This window comes from Corticium candelabrum, chromosome 19 (assembly GCF_963422355.1).
Source record: "Corticium candelabrum chromosome 19, ooCorCand1.1, whole genome shotgun sequence".
NCBI lineage: Eukaryota > Metazoa > Porifera > Homoscleromorpha > Homosclerophorida > Plakinidae > Corticium > Corticium candelabrum.
Window position 1 is genome coordinate 3,672,029 of NC_085103.1, and position 18,515 is coordinate 3,690,543.

The 18,515-nt window shown below is 40.8% G+C and overlaps 3 protein-coding genes across 3 annotated transcripts; all 3 read right to left on the reverse strand.

Annotated features, from left to right (window-relative positions):
• Positions 1-464: 464 nt before the first annotated feature.
• Positions 465-2,525, reverse strand: LOC134195147 (probable serine/threonine-protein kinase drkA). Its single transcript, XM_062664158.1, has 2 exons — positions 1,719-2,525; positions 465-918 (listed from the first exon to the last, which is right to left on the reverse strand). The coding sequence occupies exons 1-2, from the start codon at positions 2,390-2,392 to the stop codon at positions 660-662; spliced, it is 933 nt and encodes a 310-aa protein (XP_062520142.1). The 5' UTR covers positions 2,393-2,525; the 3' UTR covers positions 465-659.
• Positions 2,526-7,325: 4,800 nt separating this feature from the next.
• On the reverse strand, positions 7,326-11,058 carry LOC134194923 (probable serine/threonine-protein kinase DDB_G0278509). Its single transcript, XM_062663905.1, has 2 exons — positions 8,633-11,058; positions 7,326-7,822 (listed from the first exon to the last, which is right to left on the reverse strand). Exons 1-2 carry the CDS (start codon positions 10,849-10,851, stop codon positions 7,564-7,566), a joined length of 2,478 nt encoding a protein of 825 aa, XP_062519889.1. The 5' UTR covers positions 10,852-11,058; the 3' UTR covers positions 7,326-7,563.
• On the reverse strand, positions 10,863-11,868 carry LOC134194603 (uncharacterized). Its single transcript, XM_062663545.1, has 2 exons — positions 10,954-11,868; positions 10,863-10,886 (listed from the first exon to the last, which is right to left on the reverse strand). Exons 1-2 carry the CDS (start codon positions 11,866-11,868, stop codon positions 10,863-10,865), a joined length of 939 nt encoding a protein of 312 aa, XP_062519529.1.
• Positions 11,869-18,515: the final 6,647 nt, after the last annotated feature.

Below are 18,515 nucleotides of genomic sequence, written 5' to 3' on the forward strand. Positions count from 1 at the left end.
TACAAGTGTACTGAGATTGCAATAAGATACATGATCTGATCATAGAGCGAGTAGAAAAGCACGCGTTGCCGTCACGTGACAAACGCGGAGTTGCCTTTAAGTAGCTGACTTGGCATGCCCATGTATAGTCACATTCATACTTTTGCAAAATGAGCAATGTGCCAAGATGGATAATACACACACACACACACACACACACACACACACACACACACACACACACACACACACACACACACACACACACACACACACACACACACACACACACACACACACACACACACACACACACACACACACACACACACACACACACACACACACACACACACACACACACACACACACACACACACACACACACACACACACACACACACACACACGTCTAGATATATGTTGAAGTGACCGAAACATATTCAAATATACGTTTGAGATAACCATAGTCAAATTTGATCTGACATTACACCAACTTGGTGTGACAATGAATAAGCAAGCGTTGACATTAATATCAATAGAATCAGCTGCAGCAGTTCTGACGCAGTCTATTGCTAATTATCTAGACTAAATGCCGAACAGCATCGTATTCTAGTGTTCAGCAAACAATTAACACTATTAATTAATTAAACGCCAGCAAGCAAACGATAACGTGTAAACTACTTCCTTTCGCCAAAAGGACAATAGTTGTCGCTCATTTCTTCCAGTCTGATCGCAATCTCGTGAAACGTAGGTCTGGAGGTCTCATCACACGACCAACAGTCACGCATTAGTTCGACGTAGTGGCTGTGTTCGCCTTGTGGAACGCTTGGCCTAACGCCACCGAGAACGGCTGCTTTCAAGTCGAGGATAGATTGGAAACTGCGATCCACATACGGGAGTTCTCTCGACCAAATTTCCCACATCACAATACCAAAACTAAATATAAAATAGTAAATAGTAAAATAGAATTATCGTTTACATATACATATCTAACAATAGATATGTACAACAGACCACTCAGAAGTGCTACGCTATCTGCTCAGCGATTAGAAAGTATAGCGTGTCAAATAAATAGACACGACCTTCTTGATAACAAATTACAGTTATGCTTACATGTCTTTTCCTATTAGAAAAAGTGAGCAGAAGCATGACAGCTACCTCTAAAACAAGTATTCGCGTTGCTTGAAAGATAAACCTTTTATTGGGAATCTGAAGCCAGTCAAGCCGAAAGCGGAAACGTCTGAAGATGACTTACACACTGACGCACTGTTTTCGGCCATGAAGTCAGAGCCAAAACTTCTAAGAACTTCCGAACATCCTTTGTACTCATGCGTCTAGCTACAGCCATGACTGTCTCATCTTACTCTACTGAGACCTTTCTAGCACTGGCAGCTAATACTCTAAAACACGTTGGAAGACTACGAATGTTTATAGGTCTCAAAGAATAATACAGTAATGATATTTATTCAAAGGTCACTGCTGATAAAATCGACACAACCAACAAGATTCATGCAGAAAATACGACAATATTGATGTAATAAGAAAAACTGATTCTACTGCGTAGCTTTGTTCTTTCTCTTATTGTCTTTCAGATTTACAAACTATTTTGCAACTAAAATGCTGCAGAGAAATAATCGCAGCAAACACCTGGAAACACTACAAGTATTGATTGATTACAATGCAGCAAAAGTATTTCTAAATTAATATCTAAACAATTAATATAAAAACAATCCTACCTGTAAACATCGGCTGCTGTTCCATATCCTTGTCCACTCAGTATCTCTGGAGCACACCAACTTGGTGTTCCAACACCTGATGATAACTGATAATCTGCACCAAGAAGTGGAGCTGTCAGGTCGAGTGGTCCCGCTCCTCGTACTGCCTCTTGACTGATTCCTTCGTCTTTCACCAATCGAGCCGATCCGAAGTCGGCCACCTTCACTACCCATTGTTGACTCACCAACAGATTGCTGCTCTTCAAGTCACGATGCACTCGAGGTGGACGTTGACTGTGCAGAAATCTCATTCCCCTGGTGACATCAATAGTAAACCTCAACTTTAGATTATCTTCCAAATCTATTCTCCTATTTTTTAAAATACTAGTTAGTGATCCTCTCGCCATGTACTCTACTACAAGGAACGGACATCCATCGTCGTGATACCGACCTCCTCCTATGAACAGAACAATGTTTGAATGTCTGATGGCTCTCATCACTTCGATCTCTCTCTCGAACTCTAACTCGATACGATCGAGTTCCATATGTATTCCTTGCAGCTTCTTGACGGCTACCATCATTTCTCTATACTCTGCTTGGTACACTTCACCGTATCCACCAGGACAATCTTTATCAATTCGTTTTCGTAGTTTCAACTCTTTAGAGTCAATGTTGAAAACATTAGTCAGTTCCATCAGTTCGTGGTCTTTGTTCTTTATTATAACTTTGTGATCTTTCCTCGCTTTTCTAAATTTTGTCAGCAATACAATAATTAATACAAAAAGTGCCACCCCTGATACAAAGCCCGAAGCGGCGATATAGAACGTGGCCACGGTGCACAATCCTTTATTGTTTTTAGTAAATCCAAACTGACACTCACATGTAGGAGAAGGACCCGGCAATGTGACATAACACGTACCGTATCCACAATAGTTATCCACACATCGACTGCAGTTGACTGGACTGCCAGAACCTTCGTGTTCTGTTGTGAGACCGTCTGGACACTGTGAACAAGGAGAATGGGAAGTTGAGGAAAACTGACCGACGGGGCAATTGTAACACATCTCAACTTTTAGATTCTTGCTTGTCATGCCCGCAGGACATGCAGGTTTGAAAATTGAAAAGCCATTCCAGTCGTCTGGAACGTGATCTGTTACAGATTCCTGCTCTAAGGGTAGTCCACCAAACGAGAGAAGAAGATCGTTCCACACAACGCTAAACACTCCAAATACGTTGAGGTGATACAATGGTTGAGCGCTCAACTCTAACCAACTGATTGTGTCCGGATCATAAATCCATACACCCTCCGTATCTTTGTCTGCTTCGCACTTGATCTCGAATATGAGTGTGTAACGATTAACCCGTACTGCAAAATTGTTACTGCAACCTCCTGTGAGCAACATTTTGTTGCCAAATGCATGTGATTGATGAAAGCAACGATTTCCTGGATTTCTTCCTTTAGATTCCATATGTATCCAGCCTGCGTTGTGCACTAGGTTGTACGTCCACAATGTGTTTACACAACTGAAAGATATCTTAATATCTTCAGGCTGCGCTGAAAAAATTTTAGGCAAGTTCAGAACAGTTTGTGATCCACCATACATATACAATATGTTATCAATGGTTACTAGCGACATGGCATAAGATGTGTTAGGTCCTAATCCATGCATCATTTTCCATTGTGATCCATTCTGTTGCTCTGACAAGTTCAGTAAGTTTTCATCTAAAGTTGGAAGAGAAAACCTCCACAAATCGTAAAGAAGTTCAATTGAATCAAGATTTATTCCTCCATATATCACCATCGTCTGTAAGTCGATTGCTGTTGCAGCGTGCAAAATTCTTGCAGGTGGCTTTCTTCCTCTTGGCAAGTACTTAATCCACAGTCTTGTAGTTACGTAATTATAGTAACCCCAAATATCGTCCAACTGTACGTCAGGGATGGACTTTACGAAATCGGTTTTCAGATCTATGGGTGGGAATCCGCCATGTACAACTAGAACTGAATCCAAGAGAACCGTTACTGTGGAGAACGGTGAGAAATACAGCTTCGTCGTGCCACTTTTGCCAAGTTTTTCTGCTGACCATTGCAACGTTGTCAAATCTAATCGATGAAGGCGATTATCAGTGGTTTTTCGATAACTGTCCGAAAATTGTAGTCCACCATACATCAAGATTTCTTGCTGTTTTGCCATAAAACCACCAGTACTAAGAATTCGTGGCTTGACCGGACTCAACTCAGATGACGGCATTCTGTAAGTCCTCAATAGAAGGTCATCAGATAATTTTATCTCCCACACGCTATTTGTCAACCTGAAGCGCGGTCTCCCTAAAATGATACCATAGTCTGCGACCTTGGTTATGACTAGGTTTCTATAAAGTAAATTAGGTAACACGTTCAGCTGGCATTTAAAAGAAAGCCATTTTTCATTAACCAAATCAAAAACTGCATAAGAATTTTTTGAACAGCAAAGATACATATAGTGATTTGATCTATCAGAATTTGAGAAGTAGATTGCCCGTGTACGAGTAGCATAATGGATTATATCGGTGAACTTATCCGTAGAATTAAAGTGTTTCCTCCACATGAAATTTGACAGCTGATATGACCACACTTCTCTCGCGTTCAATTTGCCAGAAAATCTTGTAAAATTGAGTCCATAAAAGTAACCAATTGTCTTGCCAAAAGCAGAAATTATTGCAGGAAAAGCAATTTTCGGTGGACTTGAATCGAGAAGTTTCCATTCGTAAATGTTAGAAGAGTCGTCTTTGCATGTCAAGAGCCACAGATCGCTCAAACTACTGTCCACTCTTAAACTCCACGTCTGACCACTACTCTTAAATCCGCTATATACGATCATGGATTCTTTGCAACCGCACGAGCTGTTGTGCATGTGCACTACCGTAGAAACGTGTCTACATCGAGGAGTGACGTAATGCATCTTACTTTGAAAGTGAACGGTGGTGTAGATTTGTCTCCACTTTCTATTCTCTATTTCAAATATCCACGTCTCGTTGCTGCAATCTTGGTCTTTTGACTCCCGTAGAGATGAGACGCCGCCAAATAGTAAAACCGACGTTCTACAAAGAGTTACGAGTGTGTGATAGATGATGCCTTTTGGTCCTGATTCCTCTTGAACGGCCTCCCACGAATTCGCATCAATGTCGTAAAGCCACGTTTTGTTGCTTCCTCGGCCATATATTAACATCATCTCTCTTGTCGCTCCGTCCTGCTTCGTGTCAACTATTTCACTGCTTGCTGGACACATCATACCTCGTGGACTGTTGTTACTCCAGCTAGAAAACACATGCCATTGATTGGCCAACGAGGTCTCCCAAGCAGATGTAAGGTTGTGGCTCCGTGAAGAGGTGACGACGCCAGACCCATCAGTTGCATGCACCAATTGACGCTCGAGTAGCAAAACAAAACATGCGAAACGCAAACATCTAGTGAGAGAATGCATTGCCACCATAGAGAACGACCAAATTCTCTCACTGTATCAAAATGTGAAGGAGAACTGGCGAGATTTGAGCTTTAATTAAAGATATAGATAGAAGATAAACACGGCTATATATCTTCAAGTTTTACGTAACATTAATGGCTTTGCGCAATTTCTCATTTCACTTGCTAGATCCCAATAGTATAGTGTTGATACCACACACAAATCACTAAATCATATTATACGCCGACACATTTCTATTGCTACATTGCATGCATTCCATGTTCGCTGTCTTGTGCTTTGTCTATCACAGGGTCCGGTAGCACAGTACCCTGTATATAGAGATTGCCCAGGTTAGAGCGTTGTGGGGCGCGGTCATCTTTTTGCACGCTTATAAAACATAGTAAATAAAGACTAAAATTTCTCAAAATCAACGAAATGAAATGTTCGTACGTCGTGTACTATATCCAATTTTTGTTTTGATCACGAATCATCTAACAACCTAGAAAACAGCTAGCCTCGGAGGCCCATGCGTCAATTTTGTTCTTCTTTCTTCTCCTCCACGGATATCTCTTTTCGTACGTTAGGCACGGCTGTGAAACTTGAGAAAACGCTTTAGAATTATTACCTGAACTCTATTCTTTTGGTGACTAGAGAAACCGAAATCAAATGTTAATTAAAAAGTGTGTTTCTTTCAAGCAGATTTTGATTCAACGACCGTCATCAACGCTATAGCACAGTTTGAGCCAATCACGAAGCAGCATTTGCGATTGCTTGTCCATAGCAACCAGAGACAATGGGCGAAGAGCTAATCGGATAGGCCAAACGCGTTTATGAAAGAGTTTATCACCAAACTGTGTAATTCGATCATGTTTGCCATTGTCTAGTCTGAAATTGTTTGCGATCCGAGCAAAATTGACAAAGAATTACGTACACATAGCAATTTATACGGAAATCATCATTTGCAAAGCATATCCCGTATGTGATAATCTTGGGCTTTGACTACTAAGCCAAGTTCTATTCCAAATGCCGTTGCATATTCAATTATACACGCACAGAAGAAAGAACAATGCAATGGCACTAAAAGTTAAGATCCATATTCGTGCAACGTGCTCTGGGATACCATGGTACCGTATCTACCCGTAGACCGCTAGACCACTTTAGTAAACTACCTCTGAATCATGTCTAACAAAAGCTGTTACATATAAACAGGTTTAATTAACGCTAATGAAACCGCGCTAAATCCGAGACATGCTTATAAAGGGGGTATAGACCCTAATAAGGACATGTACACCCATATGGCGCGCATTTGCGCTCCTAAAAACTTACCAAACTAGAATTTTTAAAAATTTCTCTGAAAGAATAAATAGATGTAGAGATTGTATAAAAAGTAACAGAAACAAGATCTATAAATCTAGATAATATGAACCAACGTCAGACACCATTAGTGAACCCTTCCAACTCCAACATTCTCTACATTTCACATTTTGGGGGTTGGAAGGATTAACGAAGTCATAGAATGAGAGGAACAGCGTTGTTCTCGACGTACATTGGAGTTGTCTAAGGGCAATCAGTGGAAGATGACGTCACATAAGACATCGTGCCGCCTAATCCGAAGAGGACAACAGCCAAAAGCATGGTCACCAAATATGTCCAGTTCATGACCGCACACACAACGGACTGAGTGTGGGGGTGCTGGAAAAACCGGAATTCCCAAACGCAAACGCAGAGAAGTCACAAATTCACGCGGAGACATGGCCAGGGCTAGACTTGAGTTGGGGATTGCCCTCAAGCAATCCCCCGCATGAGGATATGCAACAGCACTGAAACGTGACTGTTCTCGCAGACTAACAAGGCTGACTTTAACGCTGGATCTCAAAGCATCATGCAGAGCCTTCTGCAAGGAAAGTTGTGTAGAAGAAACAGAGGACGAGACAGAACTAGTGGGTGCTAAAAGACTTGCAAGATGTTGCCGGCATTGCACTTCACCAGGCAAAAACGAAGAATGCCGAGTCCAATCGTTTCCTTCGTGTACCGGCATGAACGCTGAGTCGTTAAGAAGACGGAGAGACAACTGCCGACAAGATTTGCAGCTGCCAACGAAAGCTGCAGAGGAAGATAGAGAGGCCTCACGAAGACCTAGACTACCCAAACGATTTGTTTAGATATATGTTGAAGTGACCGAAACATATTCAAATATACGTTTGAGATAACCATAGTCAAATTTGATCTGACATTACACCAACTTGGTGTGACAATGAATAAGCAAGCGTTGACATTAATATCAATAGAATCAGCTGCAGCAGTTCTGACGCAGTCTATTGCTGATTATCTAGACTAAATGCAGAACAGCATCGTATTCTAATCTTCAGCAAACAATTAACACTATTAATTAATTAAACGACAGCAAGCAAACGATAACGTGTAAACTACTTCTTTTCGCCAAAAGGACAATAGTTGTCGCTCATTTCTTCCAGTCTGATCGCAATCTCGTGAAACGTAGGTCTGGAGGTCTCATCACACGCCCAACAGTCGCGCATTAGCTCGACGTAGTCGCTGTGTTCGTCTTGTAGAACGCTTGGTCTAACGCCACCGAGAACGGCTGCTTTCAAGTCGAGGATAGATTGGAAATTGCGATCAACATACGGGAGTTCTCTCGACCAAATTTCCCACATCACAATACCAAAACTAAATATAAAATAGTAAATAGTAAAATAGAATTATCGTTTACATATACATATATAACAATAGATATGTACAACAAGCCACTCAGAAGTGCTACGCTCTTTGCTTAGCGATTAGAAAGTATAGCGTGTCAAATACAAATAGACACGACACTCTAGATAACAAATTACAGTTATGCTTACATGTCTTTTCCTATTAAAAAAGTTAGCAAAAGCATGCCAACTACCTCTAAAACAAGTAATCGCGTTGCTTGCAAGATAAACCTTTTCTTAAGAATCTGAAGCCAGTCAAGCAGAAAGCTAAGTGGTCTGAAGATCACTTGCTCAATGACGCAATTTTTTCGGCCATAAACTTATTTGTCAAAGCCAAAACGTCTAAGACCTTTCAAAAATCATTTTTACTCATGCGTCTAGCTACAGCCATGACTGTCTCATCTTACTCTACTGAGAGCTTTCTAGCACTGGCAGCAAATGCTCTAAAACACGTTCGAAGACTACGAATGTTTATAGGTCTCAAAGAATAAAACAGTAATGATATATATTCAAAGGTCACTGCTGATAAAACCGACACAACCAACAAGATTCATGCAGACGACACGACAATATTGATGTAATAAAAAGAACTGATTTTAACGCGATGGCTTTGTTTTTTCTGTTACCGTCTTCCAGATTTACAGACTATTTTCTAACTAAAATGTGACAGAGAAATAATCGCTGCAAACCTCTGAAAATGCTACAAGTATTGATTGATTACAATGCAGCAAAAATATTTCAAACTTTAATATCTAAACAATTAATATAGAAACAATCCTACCTGTAAACATCGGCTGCTGTTCCATATCCTTGTCCACTCAGTATCTCTGGAGCACACCAACTCGGTGTTCCAACACCTGATGATAACTGATAATCTGCACCAAGAAGTGGAGCTGTGAGATCGAGTGGCCCCGCTCCTCGTACTGCGTCTTGACTGATTCCTTCATCTTTCACCAATCGAGCCGATCCGAAGTCGGCCACCTTGACTACCCATTGTTGACTCACCAACAGATTGCTGCTCTTCAAGTCACGATGCACTCGAGGTGGACGTTGACTGTGCAGAAATCTCATTCCCTTGGCCGTGTCTGCAGTAAACCTCAACTTTAGATTATCTTCCAAATCTATTTTCCTATTATTTAAAATACTAGTTAGTGATCCTCTCGCCATGTACTCTACTACAAGGAACGGACATCCATCGTCGTGATACCGACCTCCTCCTATGAACAGAACAATGTTTGAATGTCTGATGGCTCTCATCACTTCGATCTCTCTCTCGAACTCTAACTCGATACGATCGAGTTCCATATGTATTCCTTGCAGCTTCTTGACGGCTACCATCATTTCTCTATACTCTGCTTGATACACTTCACCGTATCCACCAGGACAATCTTTATCAATTCGTTTTCGTAGTTTCAACTCTTTCGAGTCAATGTTGAAAACATTAGTCAGTTCCATCAGTTCGTGGTCTTTGTTCTTTATTATAACTTTGTGATCTTTCCTCGCTTTTCTAAATTTTGTAAGCAATACAATAATTAATACAAAAAGTGCTACCCCTGATACAAAGCCCGAAGCGGCGATATAGAACGTGGCCACGGTGCACAATCCTTTATTGTTTTTAGTAAATCCAAACTGACACTGACAGGTAGAAGAAGGACCCGGCAATGTGACATAACACGTACCGTATCCACAATAGTTATCCACACATCGACTGCAGTTGACTGGACTGCCAGAACCTTCGTGTTCTGTTGTGAGACCGTCTGGACACTGTGAACAAGGAGAATGGGAAGTTGAGGAAAACTGACCGACGGGGCAATTGTAACACATCTCAACTTTTAGATTCTTGCTTGTCATGCCCGCAGGACATGCAGGTTTGAAGACTGAAAAGCCGTTCCAGTCGTCTGGAACGTGATCTGTTGCAGATTGCTGCTCTAAGGGTAGTCCACCAAACGAGAGAAGAAGATCGTTCCACACAACGCTAAACACTCCAAATACGTTGAGGTGATACAATGGTTGAGCGCTCAACTCTAACCAACTGATTGTGTCCGGATCATAAATCCATACACCCTCCGTATCTTTGTCTGCTTCGCACTTGATCTCGACTATGAGTGTGCAACGATTAAAACGCATTACAACATTGTTACTGCAACCTCCTGTGAGCAACATTTTGTTGCCAAATGCATGTGATTGATGAAAGCAACGATTTCCTGGACTTCTTCCTTTAGATTCCATATGTATCCAACCTGTGTTGTGCACTAGGCTGTACGTCCACAATGTGTTTACACAACTGAAAGATATCTTAATATCTTCAGAATGCCCTGAAAAAATGTCAGGCACGTTCAGAACAGTTTGTGATCCACCATACATATACAATATGTTATCAATGTTTACTAGCGACATGGCATAAGATGTGTTAGGTCCTAATCCATGCATCATTTTCCATTGTGATCCATTCTGTTGCTCTGACAAGTTCAGTAAGTTTTCATCCAAAGTTGGAAGAGAGAAACTCCACAAATCATAAAGAAGTTCAATTGAATCAAGATTTATTCCTCCATATATCACCATCGTCTGTAAGTCGATTGCTGTTGCAGCGTGCAAAATTCTTGCAGGTGGCTTTCTTCCTCTTGGCAAGTACTTAATCCACAATCTGGCTTTCACGTAATTATAGTAACCCCAAATATCGTTCCACATGATGGACTTTACCGTAAGCGTTTCTTTATTTAAGCGCGGGAATCCGCCAAATACAACTAGAACTGAGTCCAAGAGAACCGTTGCTGTACACAACGGTGCGAAATACAGCATCGTCGAGCCACTTCTGCCAAGTGCTTCTGCTGACCATTGCAACGTTGTCAAATCTAATCGATGAAGGCGATGATCAGAGGTTTTTCGATAACTGTCCGATAATTTTAGTCCACCATACATCAAGATTTCTTGCTGCTTTGCCATAACACCACCAGTACTAAGAATTCGTGGCTTGACCGGACTCAACTCAGATGACGGCATTCTGAAAGTCCTCAATCGAAGGCCATCTGATAAACCTAACAACCACACGCTATTTGTCAACCCCAAGAGCGGTCTCCCGAAAACGATAGCTTTGTTTCCGACCTTGGTTACGACTAGGTTTATAGATATCAATATCGGTAACGCATTCAGCTGCTCGAATTTAACAGAGAGCCATTTTTCCTTAACCAAATCAAAAACTGCATAAGAATATTTTGAACAGCAAAGATACATATAGTGATTCGATCTATCAGAATTTGAGAAGTAGATTGCCCGTGTACGAGTAGCATAGGACATTTTATCGGTGAAACTATACGTAGAACTAAATAGTTTCTTCCACATGAAATTTGACAGCTGATATGACCACACTTCTCTCGCGTTTATTTTGCCAGAAAATCTTGTAAAATTGAGTCCATAAAAGTAACCAATTGTCTTGCCAAAAGCAGAAATTATTGCAGGAAAAATAAGTTTCGGTGGACTTGAATCGAGAAGTTTCCATTCGTAAATGTTAGAAGAGTCGTCTTTGCATGTCAAGAGCCACAGATCGTTCAAACTACTGTCCACTCTTAAACTCCACGTCTGACCACTACTCTTAAATCCGCTATATACGATCGTGGATTCTTTGCAACCGCACGAGCTGTTGTGCATGTGCACTACCGTAGATACGTGTCTACATCGAGGAGTGACGTAATGTATCTTACTTTGAAAGTGAACGGTGGTGTAGATTTGTCTCCACTTTCTATTCTCTATTTCAAATATCCACGTCTCGTTGCTGCAATCTTGGTCATTTGACGGTAGAGATGAGACGCCGCCAAAAAGTAAAACCGACGTTCTACAAAGAGTTACGAGTGTGTGATAGATGATGCCTTTTGGTCCTGATTCCTCTTGAACGGCCTCCCACGAATTCGCATCAATGTCGTAAAGCCACGTTTTGTTGCTTCCTCCGCCATGTATCAGCATCATCTCTCTTGTCGCTCCGTCCTGCTTCGTGTCAAGTATTTCACTGCTTGCTGGACACATCATACCTCGTGGACTGTTGTTAGTCCAGCTAGAGAACACATGCCATTGATTGGCCAACGAGGTCTCCCAAGCAGATGTGAGGTTGTGGCTCCGTGAAGAGGTGACGACACCAGACCCATCAGTTGCATGCACCAATTGACGCTCAAGTAGCAAAACAAAACATACGAAATGCAAACATCTAGTGAGAGAAAGCATTGCCACCATAGAGAACGACAAAATTCTCTCACTTCATCAAGATGTGAACGAGAACCGACGAGATTTGAACTTTAATTAACTATATAGATAGAAGATAACACGGCTATATATCTTCAAGTTTTACGTAACATTAATGGCTTTGCGCAATTTCCCATTTCACTTGCTAGATCCCGATAGTGTAGTGTTGATACCACAAATTACTAAATCATATTATACGCCAACACATTTCTATTGCTATATTGCATGCATTTCATGTTTGCTGTATTGTGCTTCGTCTATCACAGGGTGAGTAGTACCCTGTATGTAGAGATTGCCCACGTTAGAGCGTTGTGGGGCGCGGTCGTCTTTTTGCACGCTTATAAAACATAGTAAATAAAGACTAAAATTTCTCAAAATCAACGAAATGAAATGTTCGTACGTCGTGTACTATATCCAATTTTTGTTTTGATCACGAATCATCTAACAACCTAGAGAACAGCTAGCCTCGGAGCCCCATGCGTCAATTTTGTTCTTCTTTCTTCTCCTCCACGGATATCTCTTTTCGTACGTTAGGCACGGCTGTGAAACTTGAGAAAATGCTTTAGAATTACCTGAACTCTATTCTTTTGGTGAATAGAGAAACCGAAATCAAATGTTAATTTAAAATGGTGTTTCTTTCAAGCAGATTTGATCCAACGACCGTCATCAACGCTATAGCACAGTTTGGGCCAATCACGGAGCAATATTTGCGATTGCTTGTCCATGGCAACCAGAGACAATGGACGAAGAGCTGATCAGATAGGCCAAACGCGTTTATGAAAGAGTTTATCACCAAAATGTGTAATTCGGTCATGTTTGCCATTGTCTGGTCAAGTCTGAAATTGTTTGCGATCTGCGTCGCACACAGGAGCAAAATTGACAAATAATTACGTTCACATAGCAATTATACGGGAACCCATCATTTGCAACGCATATCCTGTATGTGATAATCTTTGGCTTACACTAAGCCAAGTTCTATTCCAACTGCCGTTGCATATTCAATTATAGCCGCACAGAAGAAAGAACAATGCAAAGGCACTAAAAATTAGGATCCATATTCGTGCAACGTGCGCTAGGATACCATGGTACCGTATCTACCCCGTAGACCGCTAGACCACTTGAGTAAAATACCTCTGAATCATGTCTAACGGAAGCTGTTACATACATGTATAAACAGGTTTAATTAACGCTAATGAAAACGCGCTAAATCTCAGACATGCTTAAAAATTGGGTACAGGCCCTAGTGAAGACATGTACACTCTAGGTATCTAGGGTGCACTTTTGCGCTCCTAAAAACTTACCAAACTAGAATTTTAGAAACTTTTTCTCTAAAAAAATAAATAGATGTAGGGATTGTATAAAAAGTAACAGAAACAAGATCTATAGATAATATGAACCAAAGCCAGACATCATTAGTGAATCCTTCCAACCCCCACATTCCCTACATTTAACATTTTGGGGGTTGGAAGGATTCACTAATGATGTCTGGCTTTGATTCATATTATCTACAGATCTTGTTTCTGTTACTTTCTATAAAATCTCTACATCCATTTCTTTTTTCAGAGAAAAAGTTTTTAAAATTCTAGTAGCTGTGTTGGCTATTTTGCATACAAGTAATTCGTTCATCATTAACACTATTATAAATAAAACGCTAGCAAATGCGAACCTAACAATTATCTGACCATGCATGCATCGCTTTCTTGCTCAAAAGACATAGTTTTCACTCATTTCTTCAGGTCTGATGACAATCGCGCAAAAATTGAATCCGCACCTTTATAATCAGCACGTGCCCCAACAGTGGCGCATTAGTGCATGCGTGTCTTCTTATATATATATATATATATATATATATATATATATATATATATATATATATATCGTAGTATATACGACTGCAGAATCAACCTTTTGCAGCAGCTCTTGCCGAAGTCAGTTAGATTGACTTATATTTCTATCACTTCTTTGTTGTTGGCCTCTCTTCTGTAGTTGTTCTGTCTTTTGTTGGTATAGAAGCAATTAACTAGCCCCTATAGCACACGCATGCTGAGGCGGTCGACTTAATTAATTAAGTTAACCTATGTTCCTCTCGCACAAATATTGGTAGTCGTACCTCTGTTTACATGTGCAATGTACACACAGCACATTATGGCAGCTCTTGGTCAAGCCAACTAAATGGTTGGTATTACACTGAACACTATCTTTTCGAGGTCTCATCCTTCTTATGCATACAGTATAGTAGATAAAGATGTCTGTACTTCCTTCTTTTATTGTCTTCACTGATTGATGTCAACCGGGCTTCTCATGTTACGTAACTCTGTGGTTAGTCCCAGTCTGACCACGTCCGTTCCCGTCGTTTCTATACAACTCTAAATATCTCCTCGTCTCTCACTCTTTCTGCTTGTCTGCCGGCCCACGCATATTGCCAGTTTACACCCAATAACTAGCTTGAAATGCACAAAGAATGTGATGCAGTTTTAGGAGTTGTAAGTGAGTTAGAGCTTACTAAATCTACTCTATGTTTAGCATCAACATACCTGTTTGAAAATAAAGGATACTATAATAGCAGTAATCAATGCTGGGTACTGCACAGTTGCATAAACTCGTTGACAATAAATTTCCGCCAACTGTCATTATTCTTAACAGACCTGTCAACGTACGTGACAAACCCTCGTGATTGTGGTTCGTTACTAAATATTCAATAATAACCCACGCCCTCTGGACAATTCGCGAGCTATTCAACAGGGGTCATCTAGACAACCCACATTTCATTGATGATCATACTAACCCTTACCTGAAGACAACTGCTTAGTCAGCTAGAACAGACAAAATGTCAAGACGTACAAACGAAACCATGAACCAGTTCCGGCATAATGATCAGCTCATGTTAAGTAGACCTCAAATAGCAGACCAGAAGATGGTATTTAAATATTAGAAAAGATGGTGTTCAACGTCTAAACTATGTCCCTCAATTGTCTCTATTTAGAATACCATACGAATCGAATTCTAGGTAGCACGCTAGCCAATTTTTTGTCGCCTAAGTAAAAAGGAACTAAGGTGGTTCCACAAGAATAGCTGCATGTGGCTTGAAACTGCTTAGATGCCATGCAGCTTCATTAAATATGTAAGAACAACACAGACTACCAAAGCAATCACCTCAACGAAAATTTCCAGCAGACAAACCTGTAAAAATTACTGCCTTTGTGTCAGCTGACAACGTGGAATAATGTCTTAATTAAAATATTTAGAGAAAATGGCAGTAGTCTAGAGTTAGAGTCACACAACATCACATGACACATTCTTATACAAGTAGCATTTGGGGGGATCAATACTATTGATCAAGTCTAATACTGCTACTACGGAAATGAACTCGTGCCACCTCAACAATTACATGCAATTAGATGAAACCACGGAGTGTCTTCCGGACGTGCTCCACATACCCAAAAACTGGCTCAACAGCACATGTACACTGTACACCTATTATTCCAAACGTCAACTAGAGTACATGGTACGCTTGTGACGTTTGTCGTACATCTGCATTTCAGCCAATTGCCTAGCAGCTATTCACCTTAGTATGATGACAGAAACCATTTGGACAGGTCTTGGTTTGTCACTTAACGGTACACCATCCAGCACATCAAACCTATAAGACGTATTTCAGGAAATGGGTCGATAAATATTTTCAAGCACTGGTCCTTGGCATACATGCATATACTGCATGTTTTGCAGTGTATTGAGTTGGTCATCGTCAAGGATGAGCATACGAAGTTGTGTGCTATTATAGTCAAAGTGAATGGCAAGGATCTGATCAAAGTCATAATTCAAGTCCAATTGTCTCAAATACAACTCTTGCATCAGTTACTGTAGTATATAGTTATATAATACTAATTGATAATTTTTGTCTGACTGCAGGTCTAATCTGCCAGTCAAATGAAAACCTTATGTGTGTATGCAAGTATAAAAAAGACTGTTGTCCCATGACGTAGAGCATAACAATTTCTTGATGATCACTGAGAGTAGACAGACTCAAGACGTTTGTCTAAGTTTATATCATAACAGATCCAAGGGCATCGCTCAACCTCCAAAATTGGGGAGGCCAGCTGCTGGGTCTAAGAGACTACACTTACTAATATTGGGAGAACCATGCATGGCCTTCCCAGGCCCATGAGTAGCGACGCCACCGATAGAACACATACATACTAAGCATTTGGATGAATGAAAATCAAGCTAAGCTCTATCCTGCAACACACCCAACGCACAACTGCAAAAAGAATATTGAATGTAAACAAAATAATAAGATGTGCATAAGACGTTGCTATATTAAATGATTCGGATTCGTCTAACAAATAAGTTTGTACTTTAATTATAATTCATAAGGGACTTTCTAGGGACATTTCCTAAAGATCAAGCTACTGAATTTAGCTGCTATAACCGTTCTTCATCCCCCAAAACAAACTAGCAAATTGCAACAGCAGGTAGCAGCTGTTTGTCAGGACTGTCTGCAAAAGTCCAAGAGTTCAGGAGTGCGTAGATGCATGCTGCGTCTACAGGCAGGATCTCACGAAAACAGCAAGACACGTTTCTGATGAGCCTAAAGCAAGATCAGGTAATACCCTCTCGATGAATTTTTGAATGAGCTAGAACAGTATGAACTTTATATACCAAAGTTAATTGTCCTTGGACAATCTGCCATACCAACTGCATGACAAACGGAAATGAACGGGAAAGGCTTTGCTTATACATCTTTGACGTCAACTGAAGCCTTGTAGCCCGGTCACATATAGCATACCCTACCACAAGATCATAGGTCACACGGACTCTCTAGTAAACCTCCAAATTCAACACTAGACAGTCAAAGAGTTGCTTCTTGCATCCAGATGGTTATAATGTACACACATGCATGTGCAACACCAATTCGACTAGATGTTTCTTTCCCATAAATATTCAATCCCGGAAATTAGATTAATTGAATTGAGCACTGATGAACCCGTTTAGTATCCAAGCAATAGAACAACAGCAACAGCACAACATCCCACCAAATATCAATAAAATGTTTGGAATCTACAACTGTCAAATGACAGATTCAAACGCTGGAGGCAACTGTCCAACAGACAATTGAGTTTCTCTTCACTATGTTGTCGGTTCGATACATAAAGATGTCCGAGATGATAATACCATTTAGGCACACAAAGTAGTTGCAGTCTCAATTCCGTGCCTGTCAGTCTGTCATCGAGACCATTCATCTTCACCAGCTGGTACCAACCAACAAGTGAACCATAATTATCAGTACAAAGGTCATGATATGATTAGCAGTGTGTAAAAAGAGAAAGGGCAAAACGAACTTCATGAGTACAAATGCAAGGAAATGACATAGGGGGTATAGACAATGAGCACGTCTACTGTGCACACCTCTTGCTTCCTTTCCATTTCCTTGTGTTTATAAATTAAGGTGCATCGGCGTTGGCCGTACCAGTATACGAGGTATTAATCGAATCAATGACCTATGCGTTGGGTGGTGCCACAACGTTGGTACCTGTACACAGAAGAACGTCAAGGGCAAGTGAATGTCATAACACCGGGAAAACAGCAGACCAAGAAACGATGAAACAGAGAAGCCGTGCAGTAAGGCCAATGTTTACAAACGTAATTGGCAAAGGTAGCTGACGAGACGCCGCGCTCGTGCCTTCTTGTACACGTCTAGAGCAAACGTTACGCGAATCTCGGTTTTTTTAATGAAATCCTATTACCAGGGTAGTACAATTGGAAAGACAAGAGTCTTAATTCTCATTACATAGATACCAGCTGTTTGGGTCTTAATTTCCATCCGGCAATCAGAGTTAGCTAGCTACAAAGTATTTTTCCAGAAGCAAACGCGAACCTTGTGTCTTGTCTTCTGGTGCTGCAGCAATATATTTACCACTTCTTGACGTTTAGTGCTTAGACTAGCTTTTAAAGACGATTTGCAGTTAGTGCACTACTAGATCTTCTAGGGTCATCCGAAATCGCGGCAGCCTTGTTGCTAGCGAGCTCCAAATGCTGCACGCAGTAGGAAACTCTCAAAAGAGGCAATGCGAGCAAAATGGCTGCCGTTCAAGCGATCTGTGTTCCGCAGCATGACGCCAATTAGTGGGCTTAATTCCTAGATGGAAGCCACATTAAATCTTGTGTCCCGTGCTGGAGCTCGAAGACGTTCTAGAAGAAAGGTCATGTTGTAAACACTGACGTAATCCCTTCTTGGTTCTCAAACAAAACAACGGAAACTGAGAACGATTGACTACAAGTAGTTGCGTGGAGTATACGGTGGTTTGATTACGTAGGTGTCTTCTCTTCTTACAAATCAGCAGCCGCAGATGTGTTGCTGCACGTGTTTGAGTAATCTGCCATATCGTCAACAAAAGCAATTTAGCAAAAACACAGTCGTGTTTACAAAAGTCGAG